The following is a 15,088-nucleotide window of genomic DNA, read 5'->3' as shown; positions in this document are numbered from 1 at the left end:
CTAGCGTTTTTAGGGTTCAGTCTCATTCAAACACGTTGCTTTTAAGTGAGTGCATTTATTAATTTCATCCACCACATTTGCCATGTATATTCTATGGGCTTTATTCTCAAAGTCACGTCACCTAGCGACTAGAAAGAAATTTCCTTTTATGTTTTTTGTTAGGGGAAACTTTGCCACTGCGACCACTATTCAGGTTATCTTTTGTGGCTGCCCCTGTTTGCTCTACATGTTACGAATTACCCGAATTCAATGTAGTTGGAAGCGAGTTGTTTGTCCACATGTGGCGTCCTAACCGGGTAGTACATTATTAATGTAGCTAAGGATCCGTTTGATACAGGTATGCCATACCTCGTGAGGCGTCATAAGATGCCTTCAGAAGTATCGCTCCCTTCGGAGAAATAGTAAATTACAATGGCAGATAATACGTTCCGAGCTCTTGGGTTCGTAGTTACAGAATCGACAATTGTCATCTTGACTTTTGCCAATTTTTTCAGATGATACTTAGCAGGACAATGTCCTGTAAATAAACCTGTGATTAGGGGCCGTACACAAATGACGTAGCTTTTTTCGGCGTTTTTCGACCCCTCCCTCCCCCCTCGTAGCATTTTGTCACAAAACTCTAACCTCCCCCTTGTAAATAACGTAGCATTTCTGACAACCCCCCCCCGACCTTTCCAATGCGACCGGGGAATGAAGAAAAAATTTAATATGCTTTACAATTTTTTCAAATACATGTATTTACAAAATGTTTGACGGCTTTTATCAACATTTTGATTATAACAGCAAATTGCGAACAAAATAAACCCATTTCGTGACAAATATCGCGTTAATAATTTTGTTTTGAGTTTTATATGTCATGGAACATGAACAAAAGATCTCTCAGTGTAGCAGTTAAATTATTTGATTAGATGTTAACTCAATTTGAACATCTTCAACACACACATTATACTAAGTTAAAGTTAAGCGTGTATGAATCCACCACAAGGGCCGCCTGCCAGCTTGAAAGTGAAACATCATCAACAAACTTTCTGCAGTAACTATATCCATTCTACCTGTCAGTTGCGAAGAGAGTGTTTCCGCTTACTAAAAAAAGGAATCACAATAAAAAGTAATGGTGTAAGGTGCAGCCGTGATTCCTGCTTCGTGCGCTTAAACCGGTTGAAAAAATACTCGTGCGGGACAGAACGCACAAATTACAAAACGATTTTACTTTGGAAAGGGTCGCACGGAAAAAAATACGCGATTCCGACAGTCACACGAGTGTTGATCCGGTCAAAACTCAAGGTAAGCAGGAGGAGATGAAACAATCGTTCCGACGCTAATTGCCTTCTTCTTGGCAGCGTACAAGCAGGAACACAACGTCCGTTCACACAAGGCCTGTTGATCTAATCAGGGTTGATTCCGGATCGTACCGGATTGCACTGGGAAGGTAGGTTGGATACTCACGGCACTAATTAGAGCATACAAGTAAAGCTATGCACTTCTCCACCAGATAAGAATCCTGAAGGTATCAGTACCAGCAAGCAGTGATCTGCGAACGAAAAGCGATACGCTTTTAACCAGCCTAGCAAACACGAAACGGAAAACGCCTTCCAAGAGAAGTGAGTAAATCACAGCGATTATAGATTTTATGACGACACGTGGTATATTGTAGGGCTCCTTTTCCGACACTTAAAGTGTCCTACTACAAGCATCGGGACTCAGATACCGGCTCATCAGAAGTTCAATCAAGGCGTCGGTCGAACAGGAACAATTCGCAGGCAGATCAGTTGGTGGAAGGAATCTGGTCACCGCAGCTGTGCACCTGGACGCAGGTGAGCAGCCTGAGTACAAGCGGGTAATAGGAGACCGTGACGCAATAGGTCCCACGGTCGAGCTCAAGGGGATTTTGTCACTAACGAGGGCACGCCGGATGGAACGGAAGGTGGCGAGACACACGGTTCATATCGTGAGATGCCGCAGCGGATGGCGGGGCTGTGAGTACTAGCTTTTAAGAAGTGAATAGAATCAGTAGGCTGGAAGGGCAGAGCAGCAGGGATAGGTGGATAGAAGAAGTCAGAGAAAAAAGAGGAATGTGTGAAGAGAGATGAATAAAGGGGTAGGATGTTCAAAATGACACGTGTAGGTTTTGGTTTTATGAGCAGTCGGCCCAGTTGAGGCAAGTTGTCGCCGAGGCTGTAGCAAGACAATATTACATTGGCGCCCAACCAAAACGAACCTTAGATAATTTGTTAACCCAATTTGGCAAAAAAATTATAGATTTAGTTTTGATAAGTTCTTGTTGGCTTTAGTTGATAAATTGGCTTTTTGAAGACCTTAATCGTTATGGAGATAAATCCATTACATTTGAGTGAGGAAGAATTAAATTATGAGTTGGCGTTGCGCAAAATTAAGGGTCCGGCACAATCCACCCGGCGAGACAAATGTTCTCGTTTGCAACAAGCCATGGAGCAAGACATGAGAACGGGTTGCTTTCACACCGACTCCTCTCACGTGATGGAAGACTCCCGCAATATAGAAGCTTGTCAATCCCGAGTAAAACTTCTTCTCACACCGATTGACACTGCCATAAAGAAGCATGACATCGGATTTTTAGAAAATGTTAAATCGCGACTGCGTCATTACAGAAACCGTTTAATACGCGTTCACCCGCCTCCGATTGAGTTACGACAAGAATATGAAAGCTTGCAAGCGCTGATTGCGGCTCTTTTAGAGGAAGTATACGTCGCGTTAAACCCGTCAATAGTTAGTCCAGTGAGGGAACGTAGTGAAAACACAACAGTGCATAGTGACAGAGTGGACCAAAGGAGCAACAGTTCCGACCATCGTTCAGAAGTCAGCATTCCCAATGTTTTTCCGGAGAGCACTAGGACAGCACCAGCGACCGGAACAGTTCCCAAAAACTCGTCAACCCAAACGACACGATTCGAGCAACAAGCAGGACCGACGAGAATCCAGAACGGACTACCAATTGCTTCCTCTACAACAGGCAAAGGACGGGGTCGGGGAGTTCCAACAAGATGGAACCTTACAGTACCTAGGTATCAGCGAAACGAGGACGATTCAAACGAGTGGGGACCGAACCCCTACAGTGACATCTCGCATGGACTGCCGCCACCAGCATATCGTTCCGTAGACTCTCCAAGGGACGGAGGAGGAAGCAACAATTCCACAGAATACAACCGACTGCGGGATGAGTTACTAAATCATCTGCTGAGGCGTGAACGAAACCAACAGGATGGACCGAGAAATCCAAAAGCGATCCACAATTGGCCATTCAAATTCCGTGGCGAAAAAGACACGACGTCACTCAATACGTTCTTGGACCGCGTGGAATGTTTCGCTCGTTCTGAAGGGGTGGAGGAGGAAATTTTGCTTAGATCAATCAAACACCTGTTGTTAGAAGACGCGCTGGATTGGTATGGACGAGCTTTTGCACAGGGATCACTACTGTCGTGGAGGCATTTTAAGGAGGAGATCCGACGGGAATTCTTACCTGGTAGCTACGCGCAAATTCTACGCATCGAAGCGAATTTCCGATTCCAAGGAACAAACGAATCGTTCGCAAAATTTTATCGTGACATTTCAGCACTTTTCCGTTTCGTTAGTCCACCGATGGCGGAAGATGAGAAATTCTTCATCGTGAAGAAAAATATGAATGCAGAGTACGCGGCAATAGTAGCGGCTGCCAGACCAGGAACATTACTGGAATTGGCTGAGGTTTGCAACGGGTTTGACGAAACAAGGTTATTACTAAACCGGCAGCGACGTGTACCATTCCCGCACAATACTCTACTGGAGCCAAACTTTGCGACCCCCGTTACCTCGCAAAGAACATACTCGGGTACGGTCACTCCACAGAGATTCGGTAGAGTACACGCGATAGGGCTACATGAAGCACAAGAAGTCCAATCACACAGTGATCTAATAGACTTTGCACGTAGCGAGCAGGAAGATCAAGAGTGGGCACAACAGCTGGAAAACCTTTGTCAACAGGTGAACGCGCTGAAAGGGCGATTTGAAAGGAGAGAGCAACGTCGACCCTCAAATTCACAAGGATTCCAGTACCATCAGTCGACGCAGGAGCGACACGGAACACCGAACACAGTAAGCAACATACCACAATCGCTGTCGCCAAATCAACCGCGGTCACAGCAGCAACCCCAGCAGACTCCTATTCATATTCAAGAACCACACGGAGAATTAAGGCGTTCAACGCTATCGTGCTGGAACTGTGATGAAGATGGACACCGGTTTATGGACTGCCCGAAACCCCAAGCAGTGTTGTTTTGCTACCGTTGTGGCCGGAAAGGTTTCTCGCTTCGCAATTGTCCCATTTGCTCAACTGGTCAGGGAAACGTACAGGCGAGGAGTCAGTAACAGAGGGACCAGCATCCTCGCAAAACTTCTACAGTCCCTCACTATTTCCCGAACTACAACACATCAATTCGATAATCATAAACATGGATGGAGACAATAGACCTCACGCAAACATTTCGGTACTCGGAAGACAGCTGACGGGTTTGCTAGACAGCGGCGCGAACTGTTCGTTGATTGGAGGAAGTACAGTAGCGATCGTTGAAGAACTCAATTTGAAAAAGGGCTTCCTGCGTGGTGGGATCCAAACTGCCGACGGTACCAAGCACAACATCGCCGAGTTCGTTAAGCTTCCCGTCGCCTACAATGGTCGCAACGAAACGATACCGATGCTACTCGTTCCCTCGCTCCCGGATTGTGTAATTCTGGGCATGAACTTCTGGGAGAAGTTTGGAGTAAAAGCCGTATGCAACAAGGTGGATGTAGCGCTGGAAGAGGAGATAAGTTGCTCTGAACCGATGAGAGAGCTGACCAGAAAACAGCAGCGGGAATTAGACGCGGTAGTGGCCACTTTCCCAGTAAGCAAAAACGGAGTGATCGGACGCACCGACAAATACACACATCGGATCGATATCGGGGACGCCAAGCCCAGAAAGCAGCGATGCTATCATATGTCCAAATATGTCCTAGACGAAGTGAACAAGGAGATAGATCGGATGTTAGCCCTGGACGTCATCGAAGAAGCGCTGTTCTCCCCTTGGAACAATCCACTCGTAGCTGTGAAGAAAAAGACAGGCCAGTACAGAGTATGCCTGGATGCACGTCACCTGAACTCGATAATGGTGAACGAAGGACACCCGATTCCGCAAATCGCTTCGATCATCAGCAACCTCAGCGGCTGTTACTACATATCTTCGATCGATTTGAAAGACGCCTTTTGGCAGATGCCGCTCGAGAAAGCCTCTCGCCCGACAACAGCGTTCACAGTACCGGGTCGAGGCCACTTCCAGTTTAAGGTCGTGCCGTTTGGTCTGTGTACCGCAAGCCAAGCGCTAGCCCGTTTGATGACGCATCTCTTCGCGGATCTGGAACCTCAGGTGTTTCACTACCTTGATGACATCATCATCTGCTCGCGGAGCTTCGATGAGCATCTGGCAATGCTGCGGAAGGTAGCTGAGCGATTACGACTAGCGAACCTCACAATATCCCCGGACAAATCGAAGTTTTGCCGCCAGGAGTTAAAATACTTGGGGTACGTGCTGAACGAAGACGGATGGAAGGTAGATGACGAGAAGATCAGCTGCATCGTGAACTTTCCGACGCCACAAAACAGAAAAGACGTGCAACGCTTTCTGGGGTTGTGTAATTGGTACAGGAGATTCATCGAAGATTTCGCCAGAATCGCCGTACCGCTGACCGAACTGACGAAAACAAAGAACAAGTTTCGGTGGACACCAGCTGCGGAGGATGCATTTGTCAAGTTGAAGTCAATGCTAGTATCAGCACCAGTTCTTGCGATGCCGGATTATGCCAAACCGTTCAATATAGCTTGTGATGCCAGCGACGTCGCTATCGGTGCCGTCCTAACCCAGGAAGTACATGGAACCGAACACCCGATAGCGTTCTTTTCTCAAAAGCTGTCATCGTCCGAGCGGAATTATTCCGTAACGGAACGGGAATGTTTAGCGGTGATAAGAGCGATTGAAAAGTTCCGTGGATACGTGGAGGGCGTTAGGTTCACGGTATTTTGCGACCATGCGGCGTTGTCATATCTGCGGTCAATAAAGAATCCGACGGCGCTAATGTGCAGGTGGATACTGCGATTGAATGCCTTCGACTTTGAAATCAAATACCGGAAGGGTTCGTGCAACGTGGTACCAGATGCTCTATCAAGGATTGTGGCGTCGATGACTTTCTCCATTAGCACAAGCGACGACAACTGGTACAACAGACTGGCAGCAAGCGTAGAAAAGCAACCAGACAAGTTCCCGGACTTCCGCACCGTCAGCAAAGAACTGTTTAAAAATTGCAGGTACAGAGATGAGCTGGAACAGGTAACGCACAGGTGGAAGAAAGTAGTGCCGAAAGACGAACGAGCAGGAGTTATAAGCAAGTTTCACGACTCAGCAACAGGAGCGCACCTTGGATTCCAGAAAACGCTGCAGAAAATTCAAACAGGCTTCTATTGGCCAAAGATGCAGGAGGACATAGGGCGCTACGTGCGCTGTTGTAAGGTATGCAAAGCCAGCAAAGCTCCAAATCAGCGAATGATGCCGGACATGGGAAAACTAAAGCCTGCTAGGATACCGTGGGAACTGATTTCACTGGACTTCGTCGGCCCATTCACAAGATCGAAAAAAGGAAACACGGTCATCTTGGTAGTAGTTGACTGGATAGCCAAGTACGTGATCGCACAACCTATGCGCGCTGCAAATACAGAGACCATGTGTAACTTTCTGGAAAAGGAAGTTTTCCTTCGATTTTCACGGCCAAGGATCATTCTCACGGACAACGGGAAGCAGTTTATGTCGTTGGCGTTCCGGTCTCTTCTCGCGAGGCACAACACCGATCATATGACCACAGCGTATTACTGTCCGATGGTGAACAACGCAGAGCGGGTAAACAGGGTGTTGATAACTTGCATCAGAGCGCTTTTGGATGAAGATCATCGAACTTGGGACGAAAATCTAGCATCGATCGTAGCTGCCATCAATAGCGCGAAGCACGAGGTCACGGGAGTGAGTCCGCACTTTGCCAACTTCGGCCGAGAGCTGATTCTGCATACGGATCTGTACAAACAACAGGATCTCAACACGCCGCAGGATCTAAAGCTTGCGCAAGATCTGCGTTTGTCGAATTTAAAGCGGATCCATGAATTCATGTTGCAACGGATCAGAAACTCGCACGAAAAATCGAAGAAACGGTACAACATGCGTACGAGAGCGGTGGCGTTCAACGTCGGAGATCTAGTCTGGCGAAGGTCGTTCGGATTATCATCAAAAGTGGATCACATCAACCAGAAATTGAACCCGAAGTTCCTGCCAGCGATGATCCGGAAAGTTTTGGGTACCAACTTATATGAGCTGGAGGATGTTCCGTCTGGAAAAGTAGGAAGGTACCACGCAAAGGATCTAAAGGCCGATTAGAAGAAATTTGCTCAGCTATGTCGGCAGGCTCCAACCTGCTAACCACGAGTTTAGTGCTCCAGAAACACCGTTAGCCGATCGGGATAAATCGTGCCCTGTCAGGGTGTGGCGAGCAATAACTTTTCAAACTACCTCCCCACCATGGCATATCAGCCAGCGTCAATTGGACTTGAAGAGCTGTCTAGGAAGGCCCATGACAACTCGCAGTCGCAGCAAGCAGCTGTCGAGACGTGAGGGACGGGACAGGACTTCCACCAATTGAGAAAGATAAGCCTCAGCGGGCATGCCGTTTTCGGAACGTGAGAAACCGTGCGTCGAGAAATATAAGCCTTAGCGGGCAAGCCGTTTTCGGAACGTGAGAAACCGCGCGTCGAGAAATATAAGCCTCAGCGGGCATGCCGTTAGCGGATCGCGAGAAACCGTGCATCGAGAAAGCAGAAGCCTCCAGCAGGCATGCCGTTAGCGATTCGGGAGAAAACGCACGTCGGAAGCAGAAGCCTTCAGCAGGCACGCCGTTAACGATTCGGGAGAAAACACACGTCGGAAGCAGAAGCCTCCAGCAGGTACGCCGTTAGTGATTCGAGAGGAAACGCATTTCGAGAAAGCAGAAGCCCACAACAGGCGCGCCATTTCGGAACGAGAGAAATCGACCAGCGAGCACGCGAGCGCAACAGGAAGGAGAGCAGGTAACCGCAAACTAGAGACGGAACTTTCGGAGCGAGTCTCGGGAAAACCTTGAGCCGTTGCACAGGGGTGCAGGTCGACGAAGGCGGACCCCTCTGGACTCCTCAGACATAGCAAAAGTCAATCTCATAGGTAAGCTGCTTCATGGTGACACATCGAACTAAGTCATGGACCTAAGTCACTGGCGCAAGCGCGCGAACCGTTTCGGAACGTGAAAAACCGACAAGCAAGCGCAACCGCGCGGATCCTTCACGATTCGGGTGAAATCGTACCCTGCAGACTGGAAACGGGTTGTAGGGAGCTCACGACCGCAGAAAATGCCACAAAAGTGAGGCGGGTGTGCAGAAGTAAAGGAGGAACAGCTGAAGAATCCAGGCTTGTCACAACCGGAGCGGGAAAGAAGCAGACGTAAATGCGCAGGATATAAGCCTTCCAGGCTTGCCGTTACCGTAGCGAGAGAAAACGGACGCACGTCGAGAAACAAGCTGAAGCCTCCCAGGCTTGCAGTTACCGTAACGAGAGAAAACGGACGGGTGTGAGAAAGCAGACTAGACAGATCGGCAAAAGCACAAACAGTGTCCAGCCCGAACAAGTAAATCTACAGCTATGAGCAGCGCCAGTTCCCAGTGCTTAAGCATGAAAACACGACAGATCGGTATTAATCTTCCTAAACTGGACGGGCGTTTCAGTCCAGTAGACACAGAACTCAAATTGAGTCACAGGTCTCACTTGGTCGTGGAGGCGTCACCACGACAAATCTCTAAAGCAACGCGAATCAGGGGCGCGGACGTTCAGGCGGCTAGTCCAAATGAATTTAACCCTTGCATGGACTCGTGGTGATAGGAGAGACTAAATCCTCTCATACCTCAAACATACGACCGCCTCTCACACGACTTACAGTCCAATGAGAGTAAATGTTCTCTGAACCACTTACCGATTCAGACACATATGAGCCATTTTGTCTTTGTTTTGACACTTAATGTTAAATGTCGATCTACTAGTATAATTTAGCCATTATGAAACTAGTTAGAATCCTTGAATGTCGCTACCTAATGAGAGCATATGATTTGAAGGCCAGCAAAGAACTGAGTCGGAGACATTTTAGCCACGACAAGTGGGCGCACGATTACACCTTTCAAGCAGAAGAAGTCTGCTGTAATGTTTATTTGGTATTATGTTTATATTAGAGATCAAGATATGGAGAGCAACCGTTAGGCTCTCAAGCAATTATGTTGGATATATGATGTAGAAAAGTAATCTGTTCAGTCTCCGGCGCACTTCTTACGGAAGTGAAAGTTTTAGAAATTTTTCGTGAATGGCAATAGCAATTCACGAAAAATTTTTGCCATTGGGTAGGGTTGTGTAGCAGTTAAATTATTTGATTAGATGTTAACTCAATTTGAACATCTTCAACACACACATTATACTAAGTTAAAGTTAAGCGTGTATGAATCCACCACAAGGGCCGCCTGCCAGCTTGAAAGTGAAACATCATCAACAAACTTTCTGCAGTAACTATATCCATTCTACCTGTCAGTTGCGAAGAGAGTGTTTCCGCTTACTAAAAAAAGGAATCACAATAAAAAGTAATGGTGTAAGGTGCAGCCGTGATTCCTGCTTCGTGCGCTTAAACCGGCTGAAAAAATACTCGTGCGGGACAGAACGCACAAATTACAAAACGATTTTACTTTGGAAAGGGTCGCACGGAAAAAAATACGCGATTCCGACAGTCACACGAGTGTTGATCCGGTCAAAACTCAAGGTAAGCAGGAGGAGATGAAACAATCGTTCCGACGCTAATTGCCTTCTTCTTGGCAGCGTACAAGCAGGAACACAACGTCCGTTCACACAAGGCCTGTTGATCTAATCAGGGTTGATTCCGGATCGTACCGGATTGCACTGGGAAGGTAGGTTGGATACTCACGGCACTAATTAGAGCATACAAGTAAAGCTATGCACTTCTCCACCAGATAAGAATCCTGAAGGTATCAGTACCAGCAAGCAGTGATCTGCGAACGAAAAGCGATACGCTTTTAACCAGCCTAGCAAACACGAAACGGAAAACGCCTTCCAAGAGAAGTGAGTAAATCACAGCGATTATAGATTTTATGACGACACGTGGTATATTGTAGGGCTCCTTTTCCGACACTTAAAGTGTCCTACTACAAGCATCGGGACTCAGATACCGGCTCATCAGAAGTTCAATCAAGGCGTCGGTCGAACAGGAACAATTCGCAGGCAGATCAGTTGGTGGAAGGAATCTGGTCACCGCAGCTGTGCACCTGGACGCAGGTGAGCAGCCTGAGTACAAGCGGGTAATAGGAGACCGTGACGCAATAGGTCCCACGGTCGAGCTCAAGGGGATTTTGTCACTAACGAGGGCACGCCGGATGGAACGGAAGGTGGCGAGACACACGGTTCATATCGTGAGATGCCGCAGCGGATGGCGGGGCTGTGAGTACTAGCTTTTAAGAAGTGAATAGAATCAGTAGGCTGGAAGGGCAGAGCAGCAGGGATAGGTGGATAGAAGAAGTCAGAGAAAAAAGAGGAATGTGTGAAGAGAGATGAATAAAGGGGTAGGATGTTCAAAATGACACGTGTAGGTTTTGGTTTTATGAGCAGTCGGCCCAGTTGAGGCAAGTTGTCGCCGAGGCTGTAGCAAGACGATATTACATCAGTTCACGATGCTGCAGCTGCCCATGATTCTAAGAAGCATACATTCGATAAAATTACTAAATTTTGTTTGGTTGAATCTGAAGAGAAAACTTAATTCAGCTAACAAACTAAGTCTACTAGTTAGCAAGATTAGCTAATTAATGTAGCAAGTTAAATCCGCATACACGCAAACTTACTACATTAAAAATTTCATGAAAAGTAACTTGTGTGAATTTAAATTTATTTCTCTTGGGAATGGAGGAACATCAAATTGTTTTTATCTAATCAATGGGTTTTAATTCCCTCTAAAAAAATCTTAATGCTACGTCGCGCAACTTCTGACCCTACCCTCCCCCTCGTCACACTTCGTCACAAATTTAGTATACCCCCCCTACCCCCAAAATGCTACGTCATTTATGCATGGCCCCTTATACGTAAATCTTTTCGTTTTAGATCCATTAGTTTTTTGGCTCTCGTTGTATCTGGATGTACGAATTTCTTAGCTTGTCGAGCGCCTTTTACGTTTCGCCAGCCGTTTAGTAGTTGGTCCCTTGCTCAAGCCGAAAGTTCTAGTTTGATTGCACAGGTAGATATGCCTAGAAATGGTTCTGGTCCAACAAACGTGTTTGATGAACCTCGCCTGGCTAATTCATCGCCAACTTCGTTACCATCGATTCCTCGGTGGCCATGTACCCAAAATATCATTACTTTATTCCGAGTTGCCAGTTGTTGTAAAGATGTGATGTACTTCCAAACCAATTTGGACTCACATTTCGATTTCGTTGGTCACACGAATTCATTTCGTTTATCCTAAAAAAGTTTACGTATTTATTAGCCTGTGTTGTTTTCAGTCGATCTTTTGGGATCGATGTTTAATAACATCGTTTTTTTTAATTTAAGAAAATTAATGTGGCCAAATCGATTTTGTTGTGGTACGAAGAAATGGCCACTTGATGAACGAAAGTTTTCGTAAATTTTACTTATTTAGTGTACATTGCACGAATATCGTCGTTAAAAGCGACATAATTTTTCGTGAATGAAACGAAATATTACGGACAATCTCGTTGGTCAATTTGTTCATCTAAAAGAATTTTTAGTATTTAATAGCATATTATTTTGACATTGCTCCTGCCGAGAAAAACTCAAACTTATTCATACAAAACCAACGAGCAGTTCGCGATGGCTCAACTGAAGCCGTCCTGCTCTGGATTCTGGATCAACTGGAAGCGAAGGAGGTTCGGAAATCTTCCTGAAACCGGTGAACACGGATACGGCTACTAAATAGTCAGACCGAGACCGTCGTGATGATCAACAATTATCTGACGTATAGCAACAATGACTCCATATTATACCTCTATTGAAGCTCTTTTGACGTTAACGGTTTGACGAATGTTGCTCGTAAATATTATAAAGACTTTCGTATATAGCAGCGAAAAATTTCGTTTGCCTAAGGGACCATTCATAAATTACGTAACGCGTTTAGGGGGGGGGGGAGGGGTACAAGAAGTTGTGACATGTTGTGACATATGGGGGAGGAGGTGTAAGCTAGATCGTTACGTAATGTGTTTTTACTGACGAAAAAAATTTTTTTCGAAGAATTTGTTACGTAATAGGGAAGGGGGGATAGAGAAATTTGTGACAATTTGTTACGTAGGGGGAGGGGGGAGTCAATTTTGGGCAATTTTCGCGTTGCGTAATTTATGAATGGTCCCTAATGTAGCCATTTCATAATAATCCAACGAATGTCGTTTCGTGGTTTTCACGAAAAGCGTAATAAAAATGTGTTTCAATAGAACTACGAATGATTCATTATATGTACGAAAAATTCGCATATTTTATGAAAATTTTCTGTACGATACTAATTCCTAGTGATTTACGAATATATTCTATCAGTGTTGAGGTAGTTTGGGACCCCCTACATCTCATATCTGACGATCCACTATGTGGACCTCATATGAGATATCGAAGTTCGGTTTAGCCTCCATTTTATCTTGAACTGTAGTCAAGACAGAGTTTAGTTTCAGTTCCTTTATTATACTCAGGTGATCATTTAAATCCCCATCAAATAGTCGTTTACCCTTTAGCACTCTCAGAGAGCCAAGTCTCGCCTCCCTCATAATATGTTTGTGCAATGAAGGTAGTTGAAGCATGGCTTCCATGGCTGTAGTGGGTGTTGATTTCATAGCGCCTGTGGGCCACCACACAATGGAGGAATAACTTAATCGTGGTCTGGCGATGGTCGTGTAGGACCAGACCCCAAGTTTTCCCGAAGAGTTTACTGCACATCCACAGTGCCGTTGTTGCTTTACTAACGGCGTATGTCAGGTGCGAGTTCCAATTTAGTTTTTGTCTAGGATAACACCTAGGCTGCGTTTACGTAGCGATGTGAATGCATGCATTTGCGATGCAAGCATGTAACGCACATCCAAAAATAAAAGCTGAATTTTCTCCAGTGTTAGCATTTGTTGACAAATACTTTCGCGCAGCTTTCGTGTTGTTTTTTTGGTTATATGATCTGTCAAACATTTCGTTGTTTGGGATTGAACTGATGGTTACTAGTCCTCGACGGTTACTTGCTCTGCCAAATAAATTATTATTTTTGAAGCACAAAATCGTATTGCAGTTATCTTTAAAAAGGTAAGCGTCTTTATTTTCTCTATATCAAGATTATCATATAATCTTCCTGCCATCAGCTCCCTGGAATGTGTTTGGTGAAATGTGGTACCTACATCTTTTCGGCTATAAATCGTTCTGCAAATAAAGGAATACGTTTCGACGTTTGTCCTGGATTACATTAAAACTGAAAACAATGTATGATCTTGCCATTCCTGCCGTTTGAATCTAGGATAGAATGAAAAAAAAAATCGGGCATTCAGGAAAAAATGTTCAAGTGGAACCAATATAATATAGAGTTTCATAACCAGTCGGAAATTGTTAAAAAATCATACCTACTTGCGCAAATCCAGTGACTGCTGACTATGCGTCTTCCTGATGGTCAGTAGGTGACACTTTGGAGAAACAGCGCTTTCTCTTCAGAGCCCATATCAGTTGGAACTAACATGGTAAGTTGGATCAAATATCGTACTAAATCAGATCAAGAAAGAAAGTTGTTGGTATCACGAAGACGTTTTATCGCTCTTCTGTGAGCTGATTTAAAACTAATAGAAGATTGGCTAATCTCTTTCTTGTTTCTCCGATAGATTAACCCCCTCAAAAAGGCACCGTACACTGCTTTTTTGTACCATCATTGTTGGGTGCGATAGTAGTGGCGATAATATGCTATGTGATCACGTAACTGACTATTCTTTTACAATGTCGGAAAACTGCATCTTTTGACAATCCTAAGAAAAAAAGTACAAAGAGTGAGTTTCTATTTGTGCATTTCATGAAAAATTTGATAAAAATTTCCATTCTCAGCTTTAGCTGGTGCAACAAGCATGTTACCACGATTGACAAACAGACCACCGCGATTCTCAACCACATGGCCTTTTCAATTCTGTACATTACTTCCTGAGAGAAACATCTCCTTTGGTCAATGTTGAGATACCAATCTGAAAAATTCGTCGCGAAGCCAATATGCTGGTGTCAATTACGCCAAAATTCACCTGTGTCATTAATCGATGTAGCTAGAGGCACTAGAGATGTGCAAAGGAGGACAACGGCCAGCGTAATTCTAACCGCCGTGGAAAATTCTACTTTTTGTTTTTTAGCAAAATGTTTTTTGGTTTTATCAAATTTGTTTGCTAATACTTTTACTGCCGCTAGGAGCATTATTGTCCCATGTGTATAGGGATTCCCATAGCACATGGGACAGTTATGCTTCTAGCGGCAGTTTGCTACAAGTACATTTTGATAAATTTACGATTTTTTAAGAATTTTCATTTGCAATTAGTCCGCATAAGAATATTCAAGCTAGTTTAATATAACGCAACGAATAATTATAGTTAAGGTAGACGAGCCGTTATCCATCTCATTAGTCAGGGTAGCTCGTTATTTCGATGATAACTTGGCTTACAGTGTTTGGAGTGCGCTTAAATAAGTATCAACATCTTTGCTTCGTTCCTAAGAAGCAGATCCATAAAAAATCTAGCTTGAAAAATGTAAATTATTCGCGCTTAAGCGAAGCAAAAAGTCGAGTACAAGGCACACTTCATCTTACTATTTGAACTAATGCATTGAATAGAGATAGCTCTGCTCTAACTAATTTGTTCAAATCGGTGGGATGATCAGAGATGCTAAGATGAATTAGGGCACAGTAACCCTACTTAGAGACTGCGTAGTGAAAA

General features: G+C 44.9%; 1 protein-coding gene and 1 long non-coding RNA gene across 2 annotated transcripts; both read left to right on the top strand.

The window, feature by feature from the left end:
• Positions 1–888: 888 nt before the first annotated feature.
• On the top strand, positions 889–4,380 carry LOC131687969 (uncharacterized). The gene is made up of 3 exons (XM_058972076.1): positions 889–1,284; positions 1,341–1,601; positions 1,655–4,380. Exon 3 carries the CDS (start codon positions 2,326–2,328, stop codon positions 4,378–4,380), a length of 2,055 nt encoding a protein of 684 aa, XP_058828059.1. The 5' UTR covers positions 889–1,284; positions 1,341–1,601; positions 1,655–2,325.
• A 3,998-nt stretch (positions 4,381–8,378) lies between these two features.
• On the top strand, positions 8,379–10,793 carry LOC131693986 (uncharacterized). The gene is made up of 4 exons (XR_009306371.1): positions 8,379–9,909; positions 9,966–10,054; positions 10,118–10,226; positions 10,280–10,793. It is a non-coding gene; the product is annotated as an uncharacterized LOC131693986 (long non-coding RNA).
• The last annotated feature ends 4,295 nt before the right edge of the window (positions 10,794–15,088 follow it).

The sequence above is a fragment of the Topomyia yanbarensis genome, chromosome 3, assembly GCF_030247195.1.
Source record: "Topomyia yanbarensis strain Yona2022 chromosome 3, ASM3024719v1, whole genome shotgun sequence".
Classification (NCBI taxonomy): Eukaryota; Metazoa; Arthropoda; class Insecta; order Diptera; family Culicidae; genus Topomyia; species Topomyia yanbarensis.
This window is presented reverse-complemented; position numbering and strand designations above follow the sequence as displayed.